The 27,106-nt window shown below is 37.0% G+C and overlaps 1 protein-coding gene and 1 pseudogene across 1 annotated transcript in view; both read right to left on the bottom strand.

Moving 5' to 3' along the window:
- Positions 1–27,106, bottom strand: part of SYNE2 (spectrin repeat containing nuclear envelope protein 2) — a 316,861-nt gene that overhangs the window by 113,259 nt on the left and 176,496 nt on the right. Inside the window, 9 exon segments of the mRNA XM_055303886.1 lie at positions 5,126–5,263; positions 6,459–6,641; positions 8,421–8,561; positions 10,900–11,055; positions 13,136–13,304; positions 15,142–15,407; positions 20,747–20,965; positions 22,004–22,148; positions 24,659–24,981. Coding sequence (XP_055159861.1) covers positions 5,126–5,263; positions 6,459–6,641; positions 8,421–8,561; positions 10,900–11,055; positions 13,136–13,304; positions 15,142–15,407; positions 20,747–20,965; positions 22,004–22,148; positions 24,659–24,981 — 1,740 coding nt within the window.
- LOC129496010 (40S ribosomal protein S29-like) lies at positions 19,678–19,914 on the bottom strand (annotated as a pseudogene).

Genomic DNA, 27,106 nt, shown 5'->3' on the forward strand with positions numbered 1-27,106 from the left:
TTAGGGCCAAGAAAGCCATTCAGGCTCTCTTTCATTGGCTGGACTTGCAATTTTGGGAATGTGAATTTGAGAGAAATAGGTAAGTGAAGTGGGGATGGGAAATGAAGTGGGGATGGGAAATGAAGAGGCAATCCTGTGGCTTGCCAGTCCTGGTGTCAATGATCTCCTCAGGCCTTCTCACGTGATATACTGATTCATGAGATGCCCTTACAGCCTCAAGTTGACCTGAGTAACTTGGCACCCAAGGAGTCTATCTGATAAAATCCAGTAAAAGTGAAAAACATCCATTTTTATAATTTCTTAGACATTCCTTCTTATAATTTCTTTCTTTTTTCTCCTAACAATGATAATGTATTAACTTGCCAACTTAACATTTCAAAATATCTCAGCCATCGACTGGAAATGTTCAACCTGCTAATATAGTCTTCAGGTAAGTCATAAAACATAATATGGTAAGAGAAAAAACATTTACTTAATTCAATTTGAATTCTAGTCACAAATCTCTAAAATATATTGGATTATTCAGAACTTTATATTGTCCTTATTTAAAATACCAGAAGGAGAAAATTTTATGGAAAAAAACTTAAAAACAATGCTTTTTAAAAATCAATAATACTATTTATAATAGCATTAAAAAAACATCAAATACTTCAGGATAAATTCAACAATTTATGTGTAGGACCTGTACACTGAAGATTATGAAACACTGCTGAGAAAAATTGAAGAAGACCAAAATAAAGAGATACATCATGTTCCTGCATTGGAATAGTCAATATAGTTAAGATGTAAATTCTTGCCAAATTGAACTACAGATTTAATGCAATCCACTCAAAATCCCAATAGTCCTGTGTATATTGACAAGCTGATCGCAAAACGTACATGGAATTGCGAAAGATACAGATTAGCCAATACGAATTTGAAAAAGAACTAGTTGTAGAATTTAAGCTACCTGGTTTCAAGACTTCCTATAAAGCTTTAGTAATCCACATCAGTGAAAGAACAGACACACCAATCAGCAGAACAGAAGAGAGAGCCTGGAAATAGACCCACATTGATTTTCAACAGGGCAGTTGAAATTAAATGAGGCACCAAGGTAATTCAATGGTGAGTCTTTTCACAAATGGTGCTGGAACACTCAGACCTTCCCAGAGGAAAAAAAAAATGAACCTTCATACCATATACAAAAACAAAATTGAAATGGATCTCAGAGTTAAGTCTATAGAATTTCTAGAAGAAAAGACAGGCAAAGACCCTTGTGATACTGGGTTAGGTAAAGATTTCTTAGATACAACACAAAAGGCTAACCCGTAAAAAAAAAGTATTGATAAATTGAACTCCACCAAATTACTAACATTTGCTCTTTGAAAGACAATACTAAGAGAATGAAAGGCTAGCCACAGACTCAGAGAATGTCTGTAAATCATATATCTGATAAGGGACTGGTTTTTGGAATATTTTATAAATAACACAATTCAATAAAAAAAGACAACCCAATTAAAAAATTCAACAGCCATATCACAGAAGTGCACAAATGACAAACAAATAAATGTTCAAAAAAATAAAAAAATAGATGTTCAAATAACTAAATCATTAGTCATAAAGAAGGCCATTTAAACTACACATGAGATACCACCACGTCACTAGAATGGCTAATATTTAAAAGACAAATAATATCAAGTACAGATGAGACTATGGAGCGATTAGAACTCACATGGCCAAAGGGCTGAAAAATGGTTCAGCCATTTAGGAAAACAATTTGATATTTTCTTATTCAGTTAAATACTTACCATAAAAGCCAGCAATCATATTCCTAGGTATTTACCAAATGATATGACATGAAGACATATATCCATGGTATATGACCTGTCTATGAACGTTCACAGCAGCCTGTGATGGGCAGGTTCTAAGTGGGTCCCATGACCCCCACCTCCTGATATTTGTGCCCTTATAATCAGCTCCTCTGAATGTAGGCTGGGCTTACTGAATTACTTGCTTATTTACTATTGTCTTTACTGATTTATTTGCTAAGATGTCACTTCCAAGATGAGGTTATAAAAAGACTATTTCTGTCATGGGGGCTCTCCTTTTAGATTATTCATGGTGAGGAAAGTCAGCTACCATGCCATGAGGCAGCCTTGTGGGGGAGGGCCACATGTCTGTATATGGAAGTGGATCTTCTAAGGCCTGCCAATAGCCAAGTAAATGACCTTGGAAGAGCATCCTGTCTTTTCCCTCACCTAAACTGAGGCTTGACTGCCTTCTTCTAAGAGACCTTCAGCCATGCATGAATTCCTGACCCACAGAAACTGTTTGTTGTTTTAAGCTGCTAACCTAGCACAGCCCAAAACTTGAAACAAGCCAAATGCACATTAACTGGTGAAGGGATAAACATACGGCATATTTCCATAAATGGGACACTACTCAACAAACAAAAGAATGAACTATCTATAAAAACATTAACCACCTAAATGAATCCTGAAAACATTATGCCAAGCAAGAGAAGTCAGGCACAAAAGGTACATACTGTATGATTCTATTAATGGAACATTGTGGAACCTATGTTAAAAGACACTATATTAATATATTACAAACTATATTAATTAAAAACAATGAGTGAGTGATTCATAGGGTTAAAGATTGGTGAGAGGAGACTACAGGAGACAGATGAAACTTTTTGGGGTGATGGAGATGTCATTTACATTGATAGTGGTGGTGGTTACACAATTGTATACCTTTATCAAAACTCATCTAGTTGTACATTTAAAATAGGTGTATTTTGGCACACACGGCTGGCAGTTGGTAGTGCATGCAGCTCTTGATCTCGGGGTCATGAGTTCCAGCCCCCGAAATGTAGAGTTTACTTTAAAAAAATTATAAACATAGGTACACACACATACACACACACACACACACACCGTGTATTTTACTATATGTAAATTATACCTCAATGAAATTTGTTTTAAAAAAAAGTTGTTTTTCAATATTTACAATGACAGTTTATGTTTTGATGATTCTTCTTTTTTTTTTTATTCATGATAGACATAGAGAGAGAGAGAAACAGAGACACAGGCAGAGGGAGAAGCAGGCTCCATGCCGGGAGCCCGACGCAGGACTCGATCCTGGGACCTGAGGATCTCGCCCTGGGCCAAAGGCAGGCGCTAAACCGCTGAGTCACCCAGGGATCCCCTCGATGATTCTTAATTACAACAGTAGTCTTTCTGAAATCATCTCTGGGTTATAAAAACCTATTTTTAACAAATACAATCAAGGTAGGTTATAGTGCAATTAAAACAGAAAGCTTAGCTGGGAGTTTTAAGAAGACATGTAAAAAAAAATCAATGCCTCGTAATGCTAGAAAAATGGAAAGGGGTATCTTAAAAATAGGACAGCTATTTTCAAAGTAGAGAAACATGGTATATTCACATATGACTAGTTGTTTGAGACTTGCTTCCCATTGGAGGATATATGAGGATGCTTCTTGTGGTAAATCAACCTCCCCTTGGTCTCACTTCCTCTAGCTCATAAACTAGAGTTTCATAAACTAAGGCCAGCAAATTAGGATGTCTTGACCGTACAGATGCATTTGTCTGAATTCACTCGTGAAAAACATTTTTTTGAACTCCTAAGAAGCATCTGAGGAAAGAAGTATTAATTCCTCTCTTCTGTCTTTGCAAACTCCTTGAAAATGGTGAAAAATATAGGCAATTTAAAATAAAAGAGGACGTGCTATGGGGTTGTGGAAAGCCAGCCCAAGAGATGGGGGCAGAAATCACAGGCAAGGAGAAGAAAAGAAACAAGTGGGTGAAAGGCAGCTTTACAACTATTACCACAGGGCAAAGCTGGGCCAACAGATCTGAAACATCAGGGAGGTATGAAACCAGTTGTTCACTTGGGAACACGTTGTGCTATTCTAAAGAGATAAAAAGGAGCTGGATCTATGTTGAAGTCTGATTAATTCTAAAAATTGTTACAGAATAAACCTTTTCCTAAGAGATTCTTTCTGGTGTTTGAATAATAGGAGAGAAGGAAATATGCCTTCACAGTAGAATGTAAGCCAATACTACTTGGCATCTGGAAGATCTCTTGCAGTCATGGCCCCAAGTAGGAAAATACTCTCATTTGTTTTGTCTTTGTAAGGTAGCATGGAAACACCGGGCACCAAAGAGGACAGGCAGGACATGTTGAATCAATGGCATGCTAGAGCTTAAAGGAACTGTGGATTCATTTTTTAATGCTGTGTAACTAACTAATTACCACAAATTTCATGGCTTAAAAGAAGACAAATGTATTATCTCATACTTTCCATGGCTCAAGGGTACAGGCATAGCTTCGGAGGGTACTTTGCTATCAAAGGCTATCACAAGGCGGCTATCAAGGTGCCATTTGGAGGACAGGTTTCTCTTCCACGTTCATTCAGGTTGTTGGGAGAACTCAGTCATAGGGCTGAAATCCCAGTTTTCCTCCTGGCTGCTGACTGGGGGTTGGGGGTGGTGGTTTCATTCTCAGCTTCTGAAGGCTGCCCGAGGGTCCTAGCCCCAAGGCCCTGCCCTAATATGGCAGCTTTACTTCATGGAGCCAGCTGGAGAACACTCCAGGGTGCCATCAGCGAGTCTTATAATCATATAACCATGATTAATTATGAATTCATGGGAGTGACTACCCTATTATCTTAGCCATATACTATATAAGCTAATTAATAGAGTGGCTCTCTCATCATATACTCTCCTATTCTTTCCCCGCGCTCAATGGGATGGGGTTATACCGGTTGTGTACACCAGGGGATAGCAATATTGGAAGCCATCTTAGAATTCTATTGCCCCAAACCATCAACACCAATCACTGCAATATTCTTGCTTCACAAATGGGGGAAACTTAGGCCCATAGAGGAAGATAGCAAATTATCCATAAAGTCATGTAGTGTTTATCAGGACAAAGAACTAGACCTCATCTCCAAATTTCTGTCTGGAATTGACCACTCACCTAAGCTTCCTTCTGCCATCTAGCATGGTTGAAGATAAGGTTGTTTTTTTGGGAAAGAAGGGGAAAAAAGCACAAGAGTCACCTAGACCATGAATCATTATGTAGGTTCTAGGACGCTCAGGAAACACTGGAGAAGAACACTTACCTGAAGGGTACTAGCATGCTGACTCAGTGCCTTTGAAGAATCATAATCAGCAGGATTAGCCAGCAAACGGTTGGTGTTTTCTATCCAAGCCTCAGTACTCTTCAAAAGGTCATGATATTCCTCCATCTTAACCGTGGCCTGTGAAAGAGAGGTAGTAGCAAGGGGTCTGGCACCTTCTACTTGAGTCTAATGAGTCTTGATTGAAGAATTTGTTACACTAATGAGCCTGGAGCTACCTTGCCCAACCCCTCCAGGTTTTGACCTTTCTAACTTTTTTTTTTTAAGATTTTATTTATTTATTCATGATAGACAGAGAGAGAAAAAGAGAGAGAGAGAGGCAGAGACACAGGCAGAGGGAGAAGCAGGCTCCATGCCGGGAGCCTAATGCAGGACTTGATCCTAGGACTCCAGGATTGCGCCCTGGGCCAAAGGCAGGCGCTAAACCACTGAGCCACCCAGGGATCCCAATCTTTCTAACTTTTAAGACTAATAACCCTGACCGTAGGTGGAAAGGACTAAGCAGTTCTACCCTAATGCCAGGGGTGTCAGTAACAGTTCCCAGGTAGCCTGGCAACTGGTCTGGTTTCCATTTTATGCTTCATTCTCCACACTGGATTTTTATTTTGTCCCCCTACAGGGCCTTGTCCTATAATATCCCTCTTCCTCTGGGACTAGGCTCCTGCCTCATACTGTTATGTCTCAGGAATTAGGGAGGCATTCTTGCTAGATCACATGTACAACTCGCCAGCCTGGACCCTTATTTGGAAAGGAGGGAGACAGTGCCTTGTTCCCAAATGATTCTTTCTTGCCACTGGTTCTCTCCAGTGGGCTCTTGAGCTTGCCTGTGAAATGCCAATTACCTACTGGGAAACCCACACTCATGTGGAACCCTCCCTGCTGAGGGCCGACTCTCCGTGCCTGTGTCTGCTCATTCAGTCAGATTTCCTGCAGGTGTCAGGGGTTAAATCTGTCCTCCCAGTGCCCACCTGAACCTGTCATGTGGCTCTAGCTTCAGAATCTAAAACTGGCAATTCAAAGGCAACTGGTGGGCAGCCCTGGTGGCGCAGCAGTTTAGCGCTGCCTACAGCCCAGGTTGTGATCCTGGAGACCCTGGATTGAGTCCCAAGTCAGGCTCTCTGCATGGAGCCCGCTTCTCCCTCTGCCTGTGTCTCTGCCCCTCTCTCTCTCTGTGTCTCTATGAATAAATAAATAAAATCTTAAAAAAAAAATCAAAGGCAACTGGCTGCCTCTGAATCTATCTTTTAGTTTTGTTTTAAAGCCTTCTCAACACTCCTACAAGCTAAGTGTAGTTACCGTGCGTTAACTGCCGTACCTTGTTTACCTGTGAGGTTCTAGATTCTGCCCTCTGGGATACTTGCTGATATTGCTGGAAAGGAATCATCAAGTTATCCATCCATTCTTGAGCCTGTCCTGGATCCTGTTCAACAATGTCCTGCACTTCAGAATCCAGCTCATTTAGCTTGGAATGCCAGAGATCTAGCTCGTCCCACATTTTCTGGAGAAGGAAATCATAAGTCACGTTGAATACAGAGGTCCTAGCTCACTGTGTTAACTCCTAGCTTTTGCATCGTATCTGCACTTGTAAATAAATGCTACCAAAACAACATCATAGGCGTGCTATTTCACTTAAGCCCAGAAACCGCTTGTGACCTTTTCTGAGGTCTTTTGGTCTAACTGTATTCATTTCAGGTACAGAATTAGCTGCCAGGGTACAGAAAGGCCCGGACATTTCCAGAGACAAATGACACCAAATAAGATCAATATAACCCTACTCATTCAAGAATGAGGAGTAACATTATGTTATACCCGAACCCTTATAGACCAATATACATGTATGTGTGTGTGTTTAATCTAGAATACAATTTTTATCAAGTGCCTAGTGGTTCAGTTGGTTTCAGCTCAGGTCTTGATCTCAGGGTCGTGAGTTCTGCCCCACATTGGGCTCCACATGGGGCATAGAGCCTACTCAAAAAAAAAAAAGTATAAAAATAAAACTAACAAAAAGAAAACATCTGTTTTGCTTTAGGGTTGATGCAATGGCAGAAAATGCTAGTGACTGCATTTGGCTCAAGAAACCAATTGATTGGATTCAAACCTGGACTTGTAAGGTCAGAGGAACTCTCAAAGGTAAAATATTTAATTCTTACTTAATATTTGCTTAAGAACTGAATTTTTAGAAATAGGAAAAATGGACTGGTTAAATTAGGTTCCCCTACTTATTAAGAATCAAGATTTTGTCCAATGGTGAGACATAGTCGGACCTATTTTTAAAAGTCTCCATTCCTATTAGAATACTTCCTTAAAGTGTAGAATAGAATAAGAATGTTTTCCACCTGCAGGAATTTACTGGGGAGTTAATGGTAGAAAACCATGCTCAGGTACAGTTTTATCTAACACTTGACTTCCTAAGATATCTTACAAGGGAAATAAATTTGGAATTTCTATTTTCCTTTTTTCCCCTGGTAGTCTAAAGAAAAGCTGTTAATGCTATTTAAATTCTACTGTAATATATATTTTTAATCAGATAATTTTCAGAAATGTTCTGTATCTTATTTCACATGTTAATTATGTTAGAAAACAAAGACTGTAAGAAATGCTCAGAGAAACATGTTAGCTTTGTTTTTTACATTTAATATTTTTTATGCCAATCTTCCCAGGATAAGATCCTTACTCTCCTTTACTTGTGAAAAAGGCTAGTTCAGGGACACCTAGGTGGCTCAGGGGTCAGCTCAGGGCATGATTCCACATCGGGCTCCCTCGTGTGGGGAGCCTGCTTCTCCCTCAGCCTATGTCTCTGCCTTCTCTCTGTGTCTCTCATAAACAAATAAATAAAATCCTAAAAAAGAAAAAAAAAAGGCTAGTTCACAATCATAGGCTCTCAGGGCTTCAGGTATATTCCCACTATTTTATAGAAAAAAAAACTGAGAACGGTTCAAGGGCAACCTGGGTGGCTCTGCCAATTAAGTGCCCACCTCTTGTTTTCAGCTCAGGTCATTATCTCAGGGTTGTCAGGTTCCATGCCTGGGCATGGAGCCTGCTTGGGGCTCTCTCTTTCTCCCTCTCCCTCTCCCTCTGCCCACCTCCCCAAAACAACAACTGAGAACAGTTCTTAAATGCACCTTTCTCCACCAAGCCTCTGCAGTGATACTCAGTAAGGGAGGCCCCATGGATCTGAATTAGGATCTCTGTGCTTCACGTTCATCCCTAGAGCATATCCTGATGACAGGAACAGGAGGAATGTCAAATGCTGAGGGAAATTAAAGAAGGATGTTACCTTTTGAATTTCTTGAGCTTTCTCAATATTTTTGCTTTTCTGCTGCAACATCTTTTCAACATCGTGAAGCCCATTGTTAATTTCATCTATTTTTCTACTCATTGTATACGAGGGTGAACTTTTCAAAACTTCATTGCTAATCTGTTACAATGAAAGAAAGACATATTTGGTTTACAGATACCTTCAATACTCCATTCATAGGTGCAGGGGATAAAATGGGTAGTCATATTATAAGACAATTTTACTTCCAAAATTCTTCTAAAGGCTAGGGGAAAAATCCCAAAATATACTAGGTAATACATTAATGAAAGGGTAGATTAGCAGGCTAGGAAATGGTGGCTATGCTGACTTGACCTTTTAAATCCAATCTAAAAAAAGGAAATCAACAAACAAAAATTTGTTGAATATAATCCACAGTATGTACTACAGATCTGTGCTGAGTTGGGCAAAACTACTGTGTGTACCATTGTCTGAGACATACCCCAGTGGAGCAAATGATATGAAAAAATTCAAGGGAGATAAATTATTCGTTATACAGTTTCTCACTTTATGAGAAGGACCTCTGCCCAGAACTATTTTCAATAAAACCTGATTTACTCTCAAGCTGACTTAAAAAAAATGTATTTCCCATCATAGTATTCATTTGGGTGAAATAACCTAAAACTTCCTCTTTCTTGAAGATGCACAAAGCCTAGATTTTCTCTGTGTGAATGTTTCTAGTGTATGTTTTCACAGTAATTAGAAATCTAGCTGCTGAACAGTGTAATTCTTTTTATCTGAATGATTTTCTTAAGAAAATAACTTGGGCTAGGAAAGATAACAGATGAATGTTGAATGTGTCATTTTTCAAATACCTGACTAGTTCTTGTTCTTGGGTTTTTTTTTTTAAGGCTATGTTGATAAGGTTTTCTCCTAGCAGCCACTAAATAACCAAATAATACTTTATGCTTATATATAATCCTTTAACCCTTTTAAAAACCACTATATCTGTAAAACCATTAAGACTAAAACCTTTCAATGCAGATAGCACACAGATGCAGAAACTAAACACAGGCTAATTGTCTTGCTGAAGGTCATATATCAAGGTAGCAGTTGAACTTGTCCTGAGAAGCTCCCAGTCACCAGACTCTGGAGTCCCAGGCTCTTTTTCACATTTCAGGATGTTCGATATTTTATAAAATGTTTTTATTCCACAGACCATAATTCAGTTGAAATTTTTAGGGGAAAAAAATTAATCCTATGTTAGTTTTTAAATTGATGTAATAGCTTTTTATTGCTATGTTACAAATTACTACAAAGTGAAGTTTTCTGATACTTGGGGTAGTTATTCTCTTGGCAGAAAAACATATAATTTAGATACATTAGGAGAGACCAATATTTTGGAAAAGTAAGCAACCCCTCGAATTACACCAAATGGTTCTGAGTCTGCCTGGATCCTCCAGACACACCATACAATAAAAATCAGTTGCTATTTGTTACAAATATACAAGTTATAGTTGAAACCTTCAACTCCTATATCTAAGATTGATTTTGATTATTTACTCTGTTTGGGATTTTCACATGGAAACAAATCTAGTTGCTTTCAAAACATTTAGTATTCTCTTAAGATCAATAGTGAATGATTCTTGAGAAAGTATCTCATAACAGATTTTCTTGTGTGTTAAATCAACAAATTTTGTTATAAATGTATATTTAGGAGTTTATGTGTTTTTTTCATGGGTAAGATTTTCCTGAGAAATCTGTCAAAGAAGTTAACTGAGTCTGAAATACAATTTTTGTGCGTGTGTGTTTGCATTTAATATCTATTTTATTAAGTGAGAGGTACTCCAGATTTCAAAAAGCAATACAAGAATCCTTCTGTGGATGGTGGACCAAAAAGAATTTTGTTCTGTTGGATCTAAGCTGCCTTTCTATAATCCAAAAAATTTGTCTTGCCAAACTCCTGTGTCTCCAGTACTATGAAATACTTCCCCTCTTTCTTCCAACCTTCAGATTCATCCAGTCAGGGATAAAGATTTGCTCAGGTGTGTTTTATGAGAACTGTGTTGTCACCATCAAAAAGACTGTGTGCTAAATGCTATTCCTAGTGAGTTGTGAAATTTGTATTCTTATTGTCCTTGGTTGCAATTTCAAAACATTCATAGGGCAAAGCAAAGTACTATTCATGTCCAAAAGTTTGAAGCGATTCTCCAGTTTAAAAAAAAAAAAAGCCAATCTATAATTCTGTTTTTAAATCCAGGAGAAGAAAAACTAAGCACCTTAATAAGTAAAAATAAACACATTATCTTCTAATTCTATTATCTGTCACTAATTTAAAGCAATTTCATCTCAGTATGCAATACACAGAATTACCACTTATCTAAACTCTATAAAAACAGTCATAGCTGAAATCAGGGCAAATGAAAATGTGACATTACAGGATCTCTTCTTTATATCCATTCAACTCATAAATAATAACACTAGTACAAACGATTATTACCTTCTCATCTATGTCTTCTAAAGCTTTTCTGCATTCTTCCACCTGGGATTCAATCTCTGCAGGGACTAGGGTGTACATTTCAGAATACTTCATGCGCAGTTTTTCCATAATATTCTCAAAAGTTAGCTTCCCTTTCTTAAAAATACTTTGAAGCTCCTAAAATCATCAAGAGAGTTTCAAATACGGAACAGAGAAAAAGTTTAACTCCAAAAGTGAAAGCAGCTTGCTAGCACATCCTTATGATTTAAATGAACACACTTTGCATGACAAAGCCTCACTACTGATACAAGCCGATTAAGCCTGAGAGATACTCAGTTTGGTCAGATGATGCTTTCTAGTTTGTAAGAAATAAACTTGATACCTCTTCATAGTGTCAAACCATTGTCCTAAAAAGACATTACAACATCTCCTGCTTCTAAAGTACCTCTAGGATTTAACTGTATCTCAGTTGCAGTCTTGATCTAAAAAGCTGCAAGTAGCAAAAAAGTTTCAAAGAAGGTTTTTTTTTTTTGTTATTAACTTGTTGCCATTTCTGCTTCTTCCTACATTATCATCACAATGATTCAAGGCCACTAAAAGCCCTAGGCTTGAAGCACAAGTGTCTGCTTTCATGTAATTAGACAGCCTAGCAGAGCTCCGCTTCTTTCAAAAGGGAGGGTTCCAGTTCCCTGCAAAGAATGTGGGTTTCAGGAGATAAAAGAAACCTGAACAAATAGTCTATTGGTTGTGGCCTAGAAATAAAATCTGATCTACGTTCTCCTGAGCTAATTATAAAGGAGAAACTCATTTGGGAAAGTTTCCCAAAGATCAAGTGGAAAAATACTTCTTGACTTTACTGTGGCTTTTTGGGGTTTGTTTTGTTTATACAGTAGCTGTTCAGTAGCATTATTCGTGTTAATGGATTGAGTCACCGCACTGAAGAATGATTACAATTTGAATGACTCCATGATGTGTCACTGTTTTCTTTTTTTCTTAACCCTCAGCAGAGAACAAATCTGAGACTGAAAAGGTAGAGAACAATGCCATTCAGACAAAGGTGGAGTTTGAAGTATAGTGCCATCCTATTTTATCTTGACCTAGTCAGAGTATAGGTCTTGATTCTGAGCTACCCATAGATGGCTTCCCCATGAAGGAAGAGTGTGAGTGAAAGTTAAGGTCCCTTTATCAACATTGAGCTCTGATTAACAACAGCACGTCATTCTGGAGTTAACTTCCAAATGCCATTTTTGCTTGTTACCACTGTACTGGAATCATTCTTTAAAAAAAAACAAATGAGGTCCTAAATAACACAAGCCCTTGTGATAGGTGATTGTGATTTAAAAGATATATTTGGTCTTCATCCTCGGTTCCAGAACAGCTTCTAAGACCCTTGGGATTTCCTGGATAGGTGTAAGAGGAGTGTCATGTTATTCATAAGGAGCCCTTTTCAACCATACCTGAGTTTATGCTAATGAATGAATGGGGTGTGGGGGGCAAAATATATATTCAGGATGGTGCCTGGTTGCCAGAGGAACCAACTATGTGATTAGAGGGTTGGAACTTTGAGCCCCACTTCCCAACCTCTAGGGTGGGGTAAAGAGCTGAAGGTTAATTATCAATGGCCAATGGTTTAACCAATCATGCGTACATAATGGAACCACCATAAAAACCCTTAAGCAATGAGGTATGGAGAATCTGGAGTTGGTCCTGGGAAAGTGGGATACCCAAAGAGGTCCTGGAGGGTCTGAATGACTTCCCCCTTACCTTGCTCTATGCAAGTGGTCTGGGCTAACTCCCTCTAGTTACAGAGTTATGGTTGAATTGAATAGGAGGATACTTAGTCGGTTTCTAGAGACATGGGGGGGAAAAAACCCCATGCATTTGGTATCAGAAATGTTATGAGTAAAAATAGTTGCACCACTTTCAGAGATAAATCATACATCCTACTAAAGTCAGTAGTAGATCAATAATGCTCTGGGGCCCCTGTTCACCGGACATACCTGAAAAACAGTTGAAAAAGGGCTGCATGGTCCAGTCTGGCCTCCTCTCTGCTCTCTACTCTCTGCAATCCAGCCACAGTGATCTCCTATGGTTTGGCCCATACCACGCCACAGGGTCTTTGCATGTGCTTTCCTCCCTCCTCCAACATGCCCTCCATTCTAGTCACAGAATTACCTCTGCCCCAGAGACTTTAGATTCAAGATTGTAGACCTGTGTTAGCCACATTCACTGGCCCCTCACTTCATTCCTCACTTACCTCAAATTGGTCTGCCCTTTCTGGGTGGTCTTGTAATTCCATATTTTGGAAAGAAGCTGCAGTCTGTTGAAATAAATTCTTCAAAGAAATTATCTCTTTCGTGAAAGAATGTCTTTCTTGGATTTCATTCTCCATCAATTCCTTATTTTCTTGAGCTTTCTGAAAAAGCCTAACATATAACATCAAAATAGTTTCTCTGCTCTCTTATGAGATAGTTTTATTTCAACAATTAACACAGTGTCTGCATAGCTCACAAAAGATTTTTTCCTGAACATAAAGTACCAGTTTTCAGTGGTTTATATATTACATATATAAACATATGCCAAATTCTATCACACAATCAAAAACCTCTCCAAACTCCCATCTCAAAATATCCTCTTTTCACACATTACATTCCAATTGCTATCTCCATCCTACTTTTCTCCAAGTGATCCTTGAATTCAACTGAATATGATGTAGAGGTAAGAATGGATTCATGGGTGGGCTTTTGGGGATAGATGACTGGATTAACTTTTTTTTATCTCAGCTGACCCCATTTGCCGTGAATGTAGCCACCTTCTTAGTACAGGAGTTTACAATCTTTCCTGAGAGCTACTTGGTATTCCCAGCCGTAAATATATTATATCCTGTGACCCAATGATTCTAATTCTTGGCGTCTTTCTCGAAGAATTAATCACAGATGCAGAAAGAGACTCTAGTATAATTATATTTATATGTTTTTATAAAAGTAAAAAAAATTACGTATAAAGGTTCTATATTAGGCCTTTGGTTAAAGAAATTATGGCATAGACACATGTGAAATATCACATAGTTATGTTTTAAGGAACATTTAATGGCATAGGCAAATTAACATGATATGCTTATAAGTGATTTAGCAGACAACAAAACAGTACAGTATTATGATCAGAATTTGTTTAAAAATACAATCAGTAAAAAAGATTAGGAGTGATTGGCAGTGATTGTTGTTGAATGGTAAAATAAAGGGGGAGATTTATATTAATTTTTTTATTTATATTAATTTTTATAATTTTCCACATTCCCTGAACTTCCTAATATATATTCCTAATATATATTACTAAAATAGAAAAACAGCAGACATTAAGAAAAAAATTCAAAGGATATTCACCCTCAATAATACCAGGATGGAAAACATGTGTTTGTTTTTATTGTTATTAATCTTTTCCATCCCTGCTCCTTTTTCTGAGCATAGTTGACACACAATATTACATTTGTTTCTGGTGTATAATCTAGTGATTTGACAGGCTTATACGTTATTCTATGCTTGGCACAAGTATAGCTGCCATCTGTCCCATTACATTGCTATTATAATTGACTGTATTCCTTATGATCTGCTTTTTCATTCCCGTGACTAATTCATTCCATAAATAAAGGCCCACTCCCCTTCACTCATTTTGCCCATCCCCTTACCTCCCTCCTCTCCAGTTCTGCTTTTTGTTTGTTAATTCACTTTTTTAAGATCCAGTTTAGGAGTAGAATCATATGGTATTTGTCTTTCTCAGACTAACTCATTTCACTTAGTAGAATATCCTCTAGGTTCATCTATGTTATCTCAAATGGCATGATCTCTTCCTTTTATGGCTGTATAATATTCCATTGGATACATATACAATATTTTCCTTATCCTTTTGTCTATTAATGGACACTGGAGTTGCTTCCATGTCTTGGCTATTGTAAATAATACTGCAATAAACAGAGAGGTGCATGTGCCTTTCAAGAGAGTGTTTTCATTTTCCCCGGGCAAATACTTAACAGTGGAATTATCAGATCATATGATATCTCTATTTTTAATTTTGTGAGGAACCTCCATACTATATTCCACAGTGGATGTACCATTCCAACCCTTTTTATACTTTTCTGTGTTAAACCAATTCTATCATATCAATGGTCATTATGCTATATTTTTATATTTTCAAAATTCAGTATTTTCTAAATTTTAAGCCTGAGTTGTCAGGCACATTTTCTTAACAGTTTTTCATAAGTCTTACTTGTTGCATCGTTTCTGCATTGATGTAATCTCTTGAAATGTTGGAATAGTTTCCACAGCTTCTAAGCTTTTGGGAGCATTTTGGATACTTCTCATGCGCTGAAAGAGTAAGGTCAGTAACAACTCCTGCTTCTCCACATTTTCTTGGTAACGGCATAAACAGTCTTGCAGGTCACAGAGCTCCTCCGTGGTGGCTGCCTCTTTTGTTTTTGAAATTTCAGGGAGATCTTCTTGAAGATTATCTAAAATAATTGCTTCTCGTTCAATCTAATTCAATAAACAAAAAAACAGAACTCAAATAACTAAAAGGTACTTCGACCATCTCAGGAGCTGAAACACACCTTGGCAATCATAATTTTTGTATACTGGCTCCTCAAAGGGTTCCTAATGCCATATCTTCGCTCAAAGTAGTATCTGTCTTCTTCTAGCGGGAATATTATTCCTCCCCTATTGGAATCCCAGAATTCCCAGCTACTGATCATGTAGATATGTGATTAAAATGAAGTGTTGCTGTTGTGAGCAGAAATACTGTTGAATATTTTCATAAATAATTTCTCTCTCCTTCAGATTTCAGTTGCAGAAAGCAGTTATTTCTCTTGAAATATCTATAAGGTCACTAGAATGAGCTCCACCAAATTGCAACTACTATATAAGAATTTGGGCAACAAGTGGATAATTTTTCTACAAGTGTCTTCTTTCATATCCTATTCCTATATACTCAAAAAAGGAAGTCCAGTACTTCTTCGTTACCCTAACACCTACACCAAAGGGAAAGCAGTCCTAACCAATCAAGTATTTGTCAACATGGAGACATGCAGAACCCAGAAATACATAACATCGCCTATTTGCAAAATGGAGTTCTATCACTCTTGAACTCAGAATGAAGACAGAGACAATCAGATCCCTCTAATGCACCTCTTCAAACCCTGTGGCCCTCACATCAGCTGCACCAACATTTGCCACATTCTGCCCTGGCACTGTCAACTCTTGTGCTCTAATGTTCAAACTGAGTCAGGCATCTTGCAATCTTGACATTGCAGAATATCACACCAGTCAGCTACAGTTATTCGATAGTAATTGAAATGGTAAATGAAAATCTGGATTCCAAAGGGTAGAAAATAAAGTCTATGAACATTTAGAATTCCAGCATAAATTAGGTTTCCAGGAGCTCAGTTATTCGATAGTAATCGAAATTGTAAATGAAAATCTGGATTCCAAAGGGTAGAAAATAAAGTCTATGAACATTTAGGAATTCCAGCATAAATTAGGTTTCCAGGAGCTCAGTGGTCTAGGGCTTTCCAGAATTCCATAACGTAAAGACCAAGTAGTTCAATCCTGTATCTCTACTATTAAGAAAGAGGCCCAGCACTGGATGTGCCCTTTGGGATTCAGGAGGCAGTATATGCTATACTTGAGAACATTGCTCAGATCCATTTATCAGAATGCTGCCAATCTTGAGGGAGGTCTGGAGAAAAAGAGAGATTGCAGCAGGGTCAGGCTTTGGTATAAGCTGCCCTGCCACTTGGGCCATATGATCCAGCTGAGTCCCTGGTCACTAGGATAGAGTATAAGTGTAGATGGCCCCTCTCCAAAAGACCTAGCTATGGAACTTATGCTTTCCATTATCTCACACCTAAATTCAGTTGGATTAGAAGTGCTAGTTCTTAGGCAAGCAGCTACAATTCCACCAGGGAATGATATAAAAGGTTTCCACTGGGTTGTTTTGCAACCTCCCTGCCAGAGAACCAGCAAGCAAAGAAAGGAATTGCTGTATTGTCAGAGACAACCGTACATCTAGGGTTTCTAATATACATCAAGTTGAAAGCAGTATGTCCATAACTTAATGGAGCATCTCTTGGTGTTTCCAAACCAGTGATAACCATAAAAGAGCAACTAGAGCAACCATGACCCAGTTAGAGTAAAACAACTAAAGCTTCTGACCATTCTCGTTCCAGTTCTCCTCATCCCCCACCCATTTCCTGAGATCTCTTTCCAAAATAAACCACCTGCCTGCAAGCTCCATCTGGCTCTCTGCTGCATGATGTAAGGTGGTTAGTGATTAAGGAGGAGAACACAAGGAGGGAGGGGGAAATAATTTTTATTAGGATAATAATTTTACTCAAAAGCCAGACAATACTTCAACTTGCAACAGATAATCAAACTGTCATACATAACATCCAATCCAACATAACTCAGCAATTAAGAGAAATGAACTATTGATACAAGCAGCAATATGCATGCATTTCCCATGCATTAAACTTAGTGATAAGATGTCGAACTCAAAAGGCACAAACTGTTCCAAGTCCATGTATATGACATTCTAGAAATGGCAAGACAGATTAATAGTTGCCAGGGGCTGGAGGTGACAGAGGGGCAGATTTCAGAGGGGCACAAGGGAACTTTCTGGGGTGACGAAAATGATCTAAATCTTCATTTAGATTCATTGGTGATCATGTGACTGTGTTTATCAAAACTTAGCAAACTTCATGCTAAAAAGGATGAAGATAGTTCTCAAATCAGAAAATATTTACCACCAAAATTATGCATTCACTCTTCCGTCTAGAAAAGGCTCTGCAGCTCCTGAGTGATTTCCTTTAGATACAGAATTCTAATAATATTGGTTATAAAACTTTTAGGTTCATAGTCAATTATAAAGTAGTCTAGAAAGGAAGAAGGAGCCATAGTTGCACCATAAGTAAACAGAGTGAAGGGGACTGAAAAACCTATAACCAGCAGAATTAGGAACTAGTAAAAGTCCTTTGGACTTTTGGTACATGGGGAAGAACCCAGCCTTATACCTCCAATTATCTTTGAATTTTCTCTAGCACATTACAGTCACTGAAACAAAAATGATGACTCTGAATAGGCAGATATGAACAATTAAATCAAGCAGATTCTGATTAAGAAAAAAAACCAGGAAGGTAAAATTTTAGAGGGGGAAAAAAGTAAAAATTTCAATTTATATTTTAATTTACAAATTTAAACACAACATCTAAGTTTTTGAAAATCTACTTATACAAAACCTTTATCCCATAAAGATACCAGATTATTATATTACTATCCATGTCTTTAAAAAAGAAATTCATTCTGTCACATACAAAAGCACCAACCATGCTAATTGAATCTTGCATGTACAGGTGTTTAGATGATATAATTTTTAAGTGGATACACGCTATTTTAAAAAACTACATCAATTTGGTGTGTACGTAAATATCATTTAAGTTGATAGCTTTGTCATTAATAACACTGGAGTGGGCGCCTGGGTGGCTCACATGGTTAAGCATCTGCCTTCTGCTCAGGTCATGATCTCCAGGTCCCAAGATCAAGCCCCATGTTGGAAGTCTGCTTCTCTCTCTCTGCCTCTCCCCCTGTTGTGCTCTTTCTCTCTCTCTCAGATGAATAAATACATCTTAAAAATAAATAAATAAATACATACATACATACGTACATACATACATACATCAGAGTGTAAGTTTAACTCCTCTTAAAAGACTATTCGTGAATTTGGGCAAGTTACTCAATCTCACTGTGTCTCACATACACATAAAATGCTTAGAATTTTGCCCAACACATGCTCCACACCCGCCCACTGTTAAAGTTGTTGTTACTGTTATTACACGAGGGCATGTTTTGTTTGTGCTACTCTTTGAAAAACACATTCTGCTAGTAGATATTGTCAAATGAGTCTATGGATAATTACAAAGTTCTAAGTGAATGGCGTCTGAATTAACCAAATATAATTGCAAATGGGTATACAGCAATAGAGAGACAATGTAGTAAAATAGAACAAAAGCTTAGAATTAGCCTAGACCTGGGTTTGAAGAAGAGCTGTCCTTGAAGAAATGTTCATTAACTGCCCACTAAGCACAAGGGCCCGGTCAGATTCTTTTTTTTTTTTTTTAAGATTTTATTTATTTATTTATGTGACACACAGAGAGACAGAGAGCACAAGCAGGGGAAGTGGCAGGCAGAGGGAGAGGGAGAAGCAGGCTTCCCACAGAGCAGGGAGTCCAATGTGGGATTCGGATCCCAAGATCCCCGGGATCATGACCTGAGCCAAAGGCAGATGCTTAACCGAGCCACCCAGGTGTCCCCTTCCCCGGTCAGAATCTAAAGTCACAGCAGTGAGCAAAACAGATGCGGCCCCAGTCCACAGTTCCAGCTCAATCACTAGCAGGGAGATCATGTGCCAACAGAAATCTCTCAGTGCCTCAGTATCCCCATTGATAAAATGGTAATAATATTTAACTCCTGAGGGCAATACGAGGATTTGGTGGCATCATGCGTGAACAGCCTTCTTAGAGACAGCACATAGCCTACTCCAGCAACTCAATGAACTGTGCCAGTATGGAAGGGAAAAAAGTGGACTAACAGCAGTAATTAACAAAGTTTCTTTGAGTTTTAAAGTTTCAAGAGTCTATTTACTAGTCAAACTCCACTAGCACTACCAAAATAATATTCATTTTCAAGAATATCAAGTTGCTTGTCTTAATTGAAGTATTTTAATTTTATGTACAAAGAGTTACCATTAAGGTAGGTGTAGGTATCTTGGACATGTGCACTGAGGTAGGGATCTTGGATGACTCATTCAAGGAAGTTCACTTAATCCAACCTAATGAAGCCTGTATCCTCTCAATACTGATGGAAACACCATGGGCACATACTGAGGCCATAATTTGCAGTTCAGATCATGTTGATTTGAGCAGACATGGCAAGAACGAGAACCCTGGCCAGATTTTCTCCCATGGCTCCAGGAGAGCTGCTGGTGACCCATCTTGCTCTCTCAGATACAATGGGGCAAAAAGCAAAAACAGCAAGTTTAAAGCAGAAAAAATATGCTATGCTAAACATTTATATTTCAAAACTTGTGACCTACCTCCAATCAAGTATTGATTCACTGTATTTTTTTCTTAAGTAAATTTAGCAGGAATTTTGACTTGAATTAGAGAGAAGGGTTTTCATTAATGTCCCAATTTGTACTTCGTTTATACCTGATCCTTTAGAAAGATTAATAAACACCCTAAGATAATTTTATACTATTTAAAATTTTCTTTTTAAACATATGTGATGGCCTAAGTCCTGAATCATGCTTAAATTAACATCTCTGATTGATATATACTATGGAGGTTTTCTTTAAGAGAGTCTTCACAAAGAGCATCATACATATTTTTAAGTCCATAGTTAACAATTAATTGAAGTTAATTTCTATAGTTAACCATTGCAGTTAACTTCGAAATTAGTTTGTTATTATGACTATTACTTAATTCTAACCTTTAGTGTTATATAGTCATTTTTAAGAGGGGTTAACTCAGATGCACAATAAAGAATTTAAAGCTCAAATGAGCAAGTACTTATTTATAAGTATTACCTGAAACCAAAAAAAAAAAAAAAAAGGCACTATTAGGAAAGAATTTGAATCATTTCTTGGGGATTATTTTGCTAGGACCTGACCTCTACAAACATTTATGTATTAGGTATATATGATAAAAACAAATGGTACTACCGGTTGAGGACTTGTTTTACATAAAAACAAAGCGAAAGTAATAAAACAATTTAAATGACATTCGCTAGGAAACTGGCTTGATCCCTAAAAACGAAGCACTTACTTCTTCACTGACAAATTTCCACTCCTGCTTCAGCTCTTCACACCACAGCTCCCATTCTTTAGCAGCCTCCAACAAACTCAACCATTTGTCCCACAGAGCCAGTGTAGTTCTGAGCAAACACCTGTCATCACTGTCTGTGCACATGGGTCTCAGGTGTCTGAGGACCTGACGTAGTTCCATGAACTCTTCTTTGGTTGATAAAAGATTTGACCCCAAGGCCTTAGGAAAGAAACGGAAAAGTAAGAATATAATGTCTATTAATTTTTCTGAAACTTATGAACTTCTTAAAATTTGGAACTATTGATGATTTTAAAACATCTCTAAGTATTAAATAATCTATATTCTAGACCTTTTGAAAGCCAATTTGAAACAGTTTAGAATTAACTATGTATTATTTTGTTGCACATGAGTTTGGAACCATGGTGACAAAAATGACCCATAAACCAATTCTTCCAAGTAAGAAAGTATAAACATTCTAAAAGTTCTATTGTTATTTTAAACTTGAATCTCATTATTTTTACTAGTTTATTAATTTGCGTAAGGCTTATCAACCACCAATGCATTTGTTTGTTTGGTGATAGATGTTAGGTACAGATGATTTTGAACAGTTTCATTCAAATTCTAATAACATAATACCATAGATTCTAACAGATGAAAATAAGCCAAAACAAAAATTACAGAGTAAAAATAAGAAGTAGCCAGAGTTTAAACTTATGATAGTTGCTTTAAATTCTCTGTCATCGATCCAGCAACATCCAACAAAATAACATAAAAAGTGACACTTTAGAAATAGTGATCCCTGGGGCAACTGAGTGGCTGAGTTGGTTGAGCATTGCACTCTTATTTCTGCCCAGGTCTTGATCCGAGATCTAGCCCCATGGCAGGTGCTCAGTGGGAGTCTGCTTGAGAGTCTCTCTCTCTCTCTCCCTCTACCTTCCCCACTGCCTGCTCACGCACACACTCTCTCTAAAGTAAATAAATAAATCTTAAAAAAAAAAAGAAAGAAAAAGAAGAAGAAAAAGAAAAAGAGAAAGAAAGTGATCACTAAGAATAGTCCCGTGAACCCAACTGATGAAATCTCTCAGAACCACTGTTTAATGTTTCCCCTTGGTGTTTGGTTTGGGGTATCTTCTTCAGTGTATAACTCACGTGGAAGATTTCTATGGTCACAACAGAGCCACATTCCCTGCTGTCACTACCTGCTCTTCCTATCAATATTCTACATAGTCTTACTGAAGATTTGCAAATTACTATTACCTTGCTCTGTTCCAAGCGCTCTAAAGCTTCTTTGTAAGATACTGGCAACGGAAACATGGACTGCCCAAGAACTGTCTCCATTTGGCTTAGGTTAGTGCAAACTTTCTCCTTAATTTTTCTATAGCATTTGTAATTCTCAAGACACCTAGGAAACACAGGGGAAAAAAGTGATATTAAATTTTATTTGGTACAATAAATTTTGGACTTCCCAGAATGAATTCTACATACTTAATAAAAAAAAAAGTAGAATGTAATTCTCTTTTTGCTATTCAATGTTTTTCACCCAATTTTTATTGACAATCTCCTCCTCACAGGGACCTGTATAAGGCTTTTAATGCAAACTTAACAAGCAGATAAGACTTCTCAAAACAGCTAAACTGTAAAAACTGCATTCTTTAACACTGCTAATAAAGTATAAATTCTTCATTAAAATTCTGAATGACAATTCTTGTAGAAAACCACTTGGTCTTAAAAATGCTCATTTCTTTTGAACCATTAATTCAACTTCCACAATTTATCTTAAGGAATTAATTCTCACAGTAGAAATTTATCCTAAATTTGGTAAAACCTTCTGCATAATAAAATCTTTTTACTCATTAAACTATTAATTAAATTGGAACATACTTTATATGTAACAAAAGATATGGTTCAGTAAATTACAAAGATCCATTTTATAAAATATTTTATAGCAAATACAATTACTTTTAGGAAGTTTTGCACAATAAGGGAAAGAGAACATGTTATACAGTCACAGGAAAGCAGCAGCATATTTTTATAGAGCATAATGTGAGATATTAAAAAACTATTCATTTACTATGAATAAAATTGTATGTATAAAACTGGTAGCCTAAATCCCTCACTGAAAACAATTAAAATTCAGTATCAAATATATATTTTTTAAATTATTAAAATATAATAATAAACTGGAAAGGAATTCAGGTATATTCACAGGCCCCAAACTATATGAAAGTGGAAATATAAGAGAAATAAGCTGAGACCTAGGGACAGTTTTTCACTTTGATGGCATTTGCTAAGTTTTAGTTTTATTAACCTTTCCCTGGAATGCTGGAGGACAGAAGATAAACCATCAACCCAGGATAGGTATTTAATAGGAAACCCTCTCTGTAAAGATATTTGTAACTTATGTAATAAAAGACTAGCTTCCAATATATAGCATAAATACCTACAAATCAATAATAAAAAAAAAAGGATGAGCAACCCAATAAAAATTGGGCAATGGCTTGAACAGGCATTTTTCAGAAGATGAAATATGAAAGACCAAGAAATACTCAAAAAAGAGGCTCAAATATATTAATAATAATAGAGATGCAAATTAGAACCACAATAAAATATCACTTCTCAACCATCAGACTGGCAAAAATTAAATCTCTCTTGGGACACCTGAGTGGCTCAGTTGGTTAAGCCTCTGACTTCAACTCAGGTAGTGATCCTAGGGTCTTGGAATGGAGTCTGCTTGTCCTTCTGCCCTTCTCTCAACTCATGCTCTCTTTATCTCTCTCTAATAAATAAAATCTTAAAAAAAATTAAATCTCCCAACATCAAGTATTGGTGAGGATATGAAATAGTTGGAACATGGAATGTTATTGGAACAATTGTCTGCATAGAAGTTGGGATGCCTGGGTGGCTCAGTGGTTGAGCGTCTATCTTCAGCTCAGGCCGTGATCCCTAGTCTGGGGACTGAGTCCCCCATCAGGCTCCCTGCGAGGAGCCTGCTTCTCCCTCTGCTTATGTCTCTGCTTCTGTCTGTGTGTCTCTCATGCATAAATAAATAATATATTTAAAAAGAATAAATAAATAAGTAAAATCATTTGGAATTTAAAATGTAAGGTGTGCAAACTTTTTCACCCAATAATCATAATCCTTGGTATATAGTCCAGGGAAGCTCTTACATTTAAAAATGTTCCCTTTGGCCCTATTTGTAAGTACAAAGACTAGAAAAACCTAAATGTCTATCAATGGCTGGCTGACTGAATTTTGCTATAGATAAGAACATGAATAAACTTCAGCATCATAATGATGAATTTGAAAAAAAATGAAGTGACAGATGAATACATATACATGAAAATGTGCCACACACACACACACACACACACACACACACACAGTAAAAATGTTTTAAAAAGGAAGAAAATGGTAAATAAAAAATTGGGCATAATGGTTAATTCTGAGAAGAGGAAAGGACCACACAAGAAAATGCAAGTCATGATGTTTACCTTTGAACTTCTGGGTACAAAGTTGTTTGTTTTATCATTAGTCTTTTATATCACATGCAGGCTTTTATAAACATTCTGTTGTATGGGCTCAATATCAAAAACAAAAAAAAGGTAAAATATACAATAAAACATTCACTATGGTTTTCTATAGGTAATGATTTTTCAACTTCTCCAGACTTTTGAAATTATTTCTATGTGTCAATTAATTATAAATTATTTCTATGTGTCAATGTTAATTATAATGTCAAAAACAAAAAAAAGGTAAAATATACAATAAAACATTCACTATGGTTTTCTATAGGTAATGATTTTTCAACTTCTCCAGACTTTTGAAATTATTTCTATGTGTCAATGTTAATTATAAAGAAAAATAAATCTTAATTTTGTTCTTAAAGCATTACCTTTAGAAAGAAGTACGTACCTTTCTATTTCACTTTTCTTTAGTTTGGCTGCCGCCCTCATGGCTGAGTCCTTAGAAACTAATTCCTGTAAAGTACACTGGAGTTGTTGTTTGGCTTCAGGGCTGGATATAGTTCCCAGTTTCTCAGTGAGGTCCTGGATGTCTGCCATTGTGGATTGTAATTCCTCTTGTTTCCAGTAAGACATCTCCAGTGGTTCTTCTGGATTATCAAGGTCTACTTTATGGGATGCAACAATGGCTTCGCAGGCAGTAAAGATCCCCATTGCCCTAGTGACTGCCTCGTTATAGCGTGTCATACTTTCATAAGCATCATTCAAGACATCCTGGTGAATAGAAGAGTAAACGTTGTGACAAAGCTGTCAAACTTTGGGGATTTATATCATTCTTGAATTTTTGTAGTGCATTCATAATATGTCTCAGTCTTAAAAGGGTTAGCATCTCCTACTTTTAGTTTGACAATGTTATCCTATATTTAAAGACAAATAACTTTGCACAAAGAAAAATTATTTCCAGATTTGCTAAGAAGTCTACTCTAAATTAAAAAATGCATTTTATGAATCATGTCTGATGAACTCTTCTGTTCTAGAACTCTTCTGTTACACTATGAATTAAATAAAATAATTGAATATAATTAATGTATATAACTTTAACCAATATTTGTTGGGAGGGAGGAATTAAAAGAAAACACACAAAATCCCCCCAGATTTCTTGTGGTTTTTAAAAAAACTTAATTTAGTTTAAATAATTTCTACACCCAACATGGGACTCAAACTCACAACCCTGAGATCAAGACCTGAGCTAAGATCAAGACTGATCTTAACTGACTAAGCCACCTTGGTGCCCCACCCATCTTGTGTATTTAAATAAATGGTTCTGCCACTAACTTAAGTTTTGAGTGCATTACTTAATGCCTCCAGACCTTAGTCTTCTTACTGAAATAACAAATAGTTGAAAGAAATAACTTTATTTTTTATTCTTTTTAAGATTTTATTTATGTATTCATAAGAGACACAGAGAGAGAGGCAGAGACACAGGCAGAGGGAGAAGCAGGCTCCATGCAGGGAGCCCAATGAGGGACTCGATCCCGTGTCTCCGGGATCACACCCTGAGCCAAAGGCAGACACTCAACCGCTGAACCACCTAGGCTTACAATAAATAACTTTAAAGGTCCCTTCCAGTCCAGTTCTAATCCTATTATTTTGGAGATTTATGTCATTGTTTCTGGAAACTATTAAAATCAAGTAGAGAAGTACTGAATTTACTCAATATTTGTTAAGTACCAATTTAAAGAACATACTAGAATTCATAATATGACTACACTTCTATAGCATTTATATATATCAAAATATTTCAGATATAAAAATATTTCAAATATATTATCTAATAAGTTTGAGTTAAAAAAGGGAGTTAATTTTCTCATTCTATAAATTTTATGCAACAAATTCTAAAAACACAGTGAAAGGCATTATATTAAGCACAAGGTTCCAATAATGCCTAAGCTGTCTATCCAATTAGTGCAGAAAAGGAGGGAATATGTTGAGTCATTCTGTAACATAAGTCAGAACACCTCTCCTGTTTAAAGGATCAGACTAAATATTTTAGGCTTTGCATGCCATCTGGGCTATCACAACTACTCAACCCTGCCGATGTAGCAAGAAAGCAGCCATAGACATTCTCTAAAAGAAATGAGCATGGCCAAGATCCAATAAAACTTTATTTACAAAATCAGGCACTGTGGGCAGATTTGGCCCATGAGTCTTTATTTAATGACCCCCACTTAAAATCTGACGATCTTGATGCAAATCCTAGCTGGGGGCACCTGGGTGGCTCAGTGGTTGAGCGTCTGCCTTTGGCTCAGGTTGTGGTTCCAGGGTCCTGGGATGGAATCCCACATCCGGCTACCCTCAGGAAGCCTGCTTCTCCCTCTGCCTATGTCTCTGCCTTTCTCTCTCTCTGTGTTTCTTATGAATGAATGAATGAATGAATGAATGAATGAATATAAATTTAAAAATAAAAATCCTGGTTCTGTTACTGCTGCAAGAACTGGGAAAACAGCTGATGTTCTTGAACTTAAATTTCTTTATTTTAAAATGGGTCTAATAATAGCATCCACTTCCCAGATTTGCTGTGAAGATTAAAAATAAACTACTCAGCACAGTGCCTAGACACTGAAAGTTCTAAACAGATGCGGAGTTATTATCGTATGTTCTTTGCACTACACCGTCTTTCTTCCATTATGCCTATTTCTAAAAATTAAACAAAGCTCTATTGAGCTTAGACTACATGGGATATAGAAATAAAGGTGTCACACTCCTCTTTCCCATCTATAATGCACTGTATTCAGATGTAAAATGAGTTGGGATCATAAGATGGCCTACTGAAAGTTTTTAAAATGGCTCTTCTATGGAAAATGTTCATGTAGAACATCAAACTTCTTGAGAAGCACAC

Source organism: Nyctereutes procyonoides, unplaced genomic scaffold (genome assembly GCF_905146905.1).
Source record: "Nyctereutes procyonoides isolate TBG_1078 unplaced genomic scaffold, NYPRO_anot_genome, whole genome shotgun sequence".
Classification (NCBI taxonomy): Eukaryota; Metazoa; Chordata; class Mammalia; order Carnivora; family Canidae; genus Nyctereutes; species Nyctereutes procyonoides.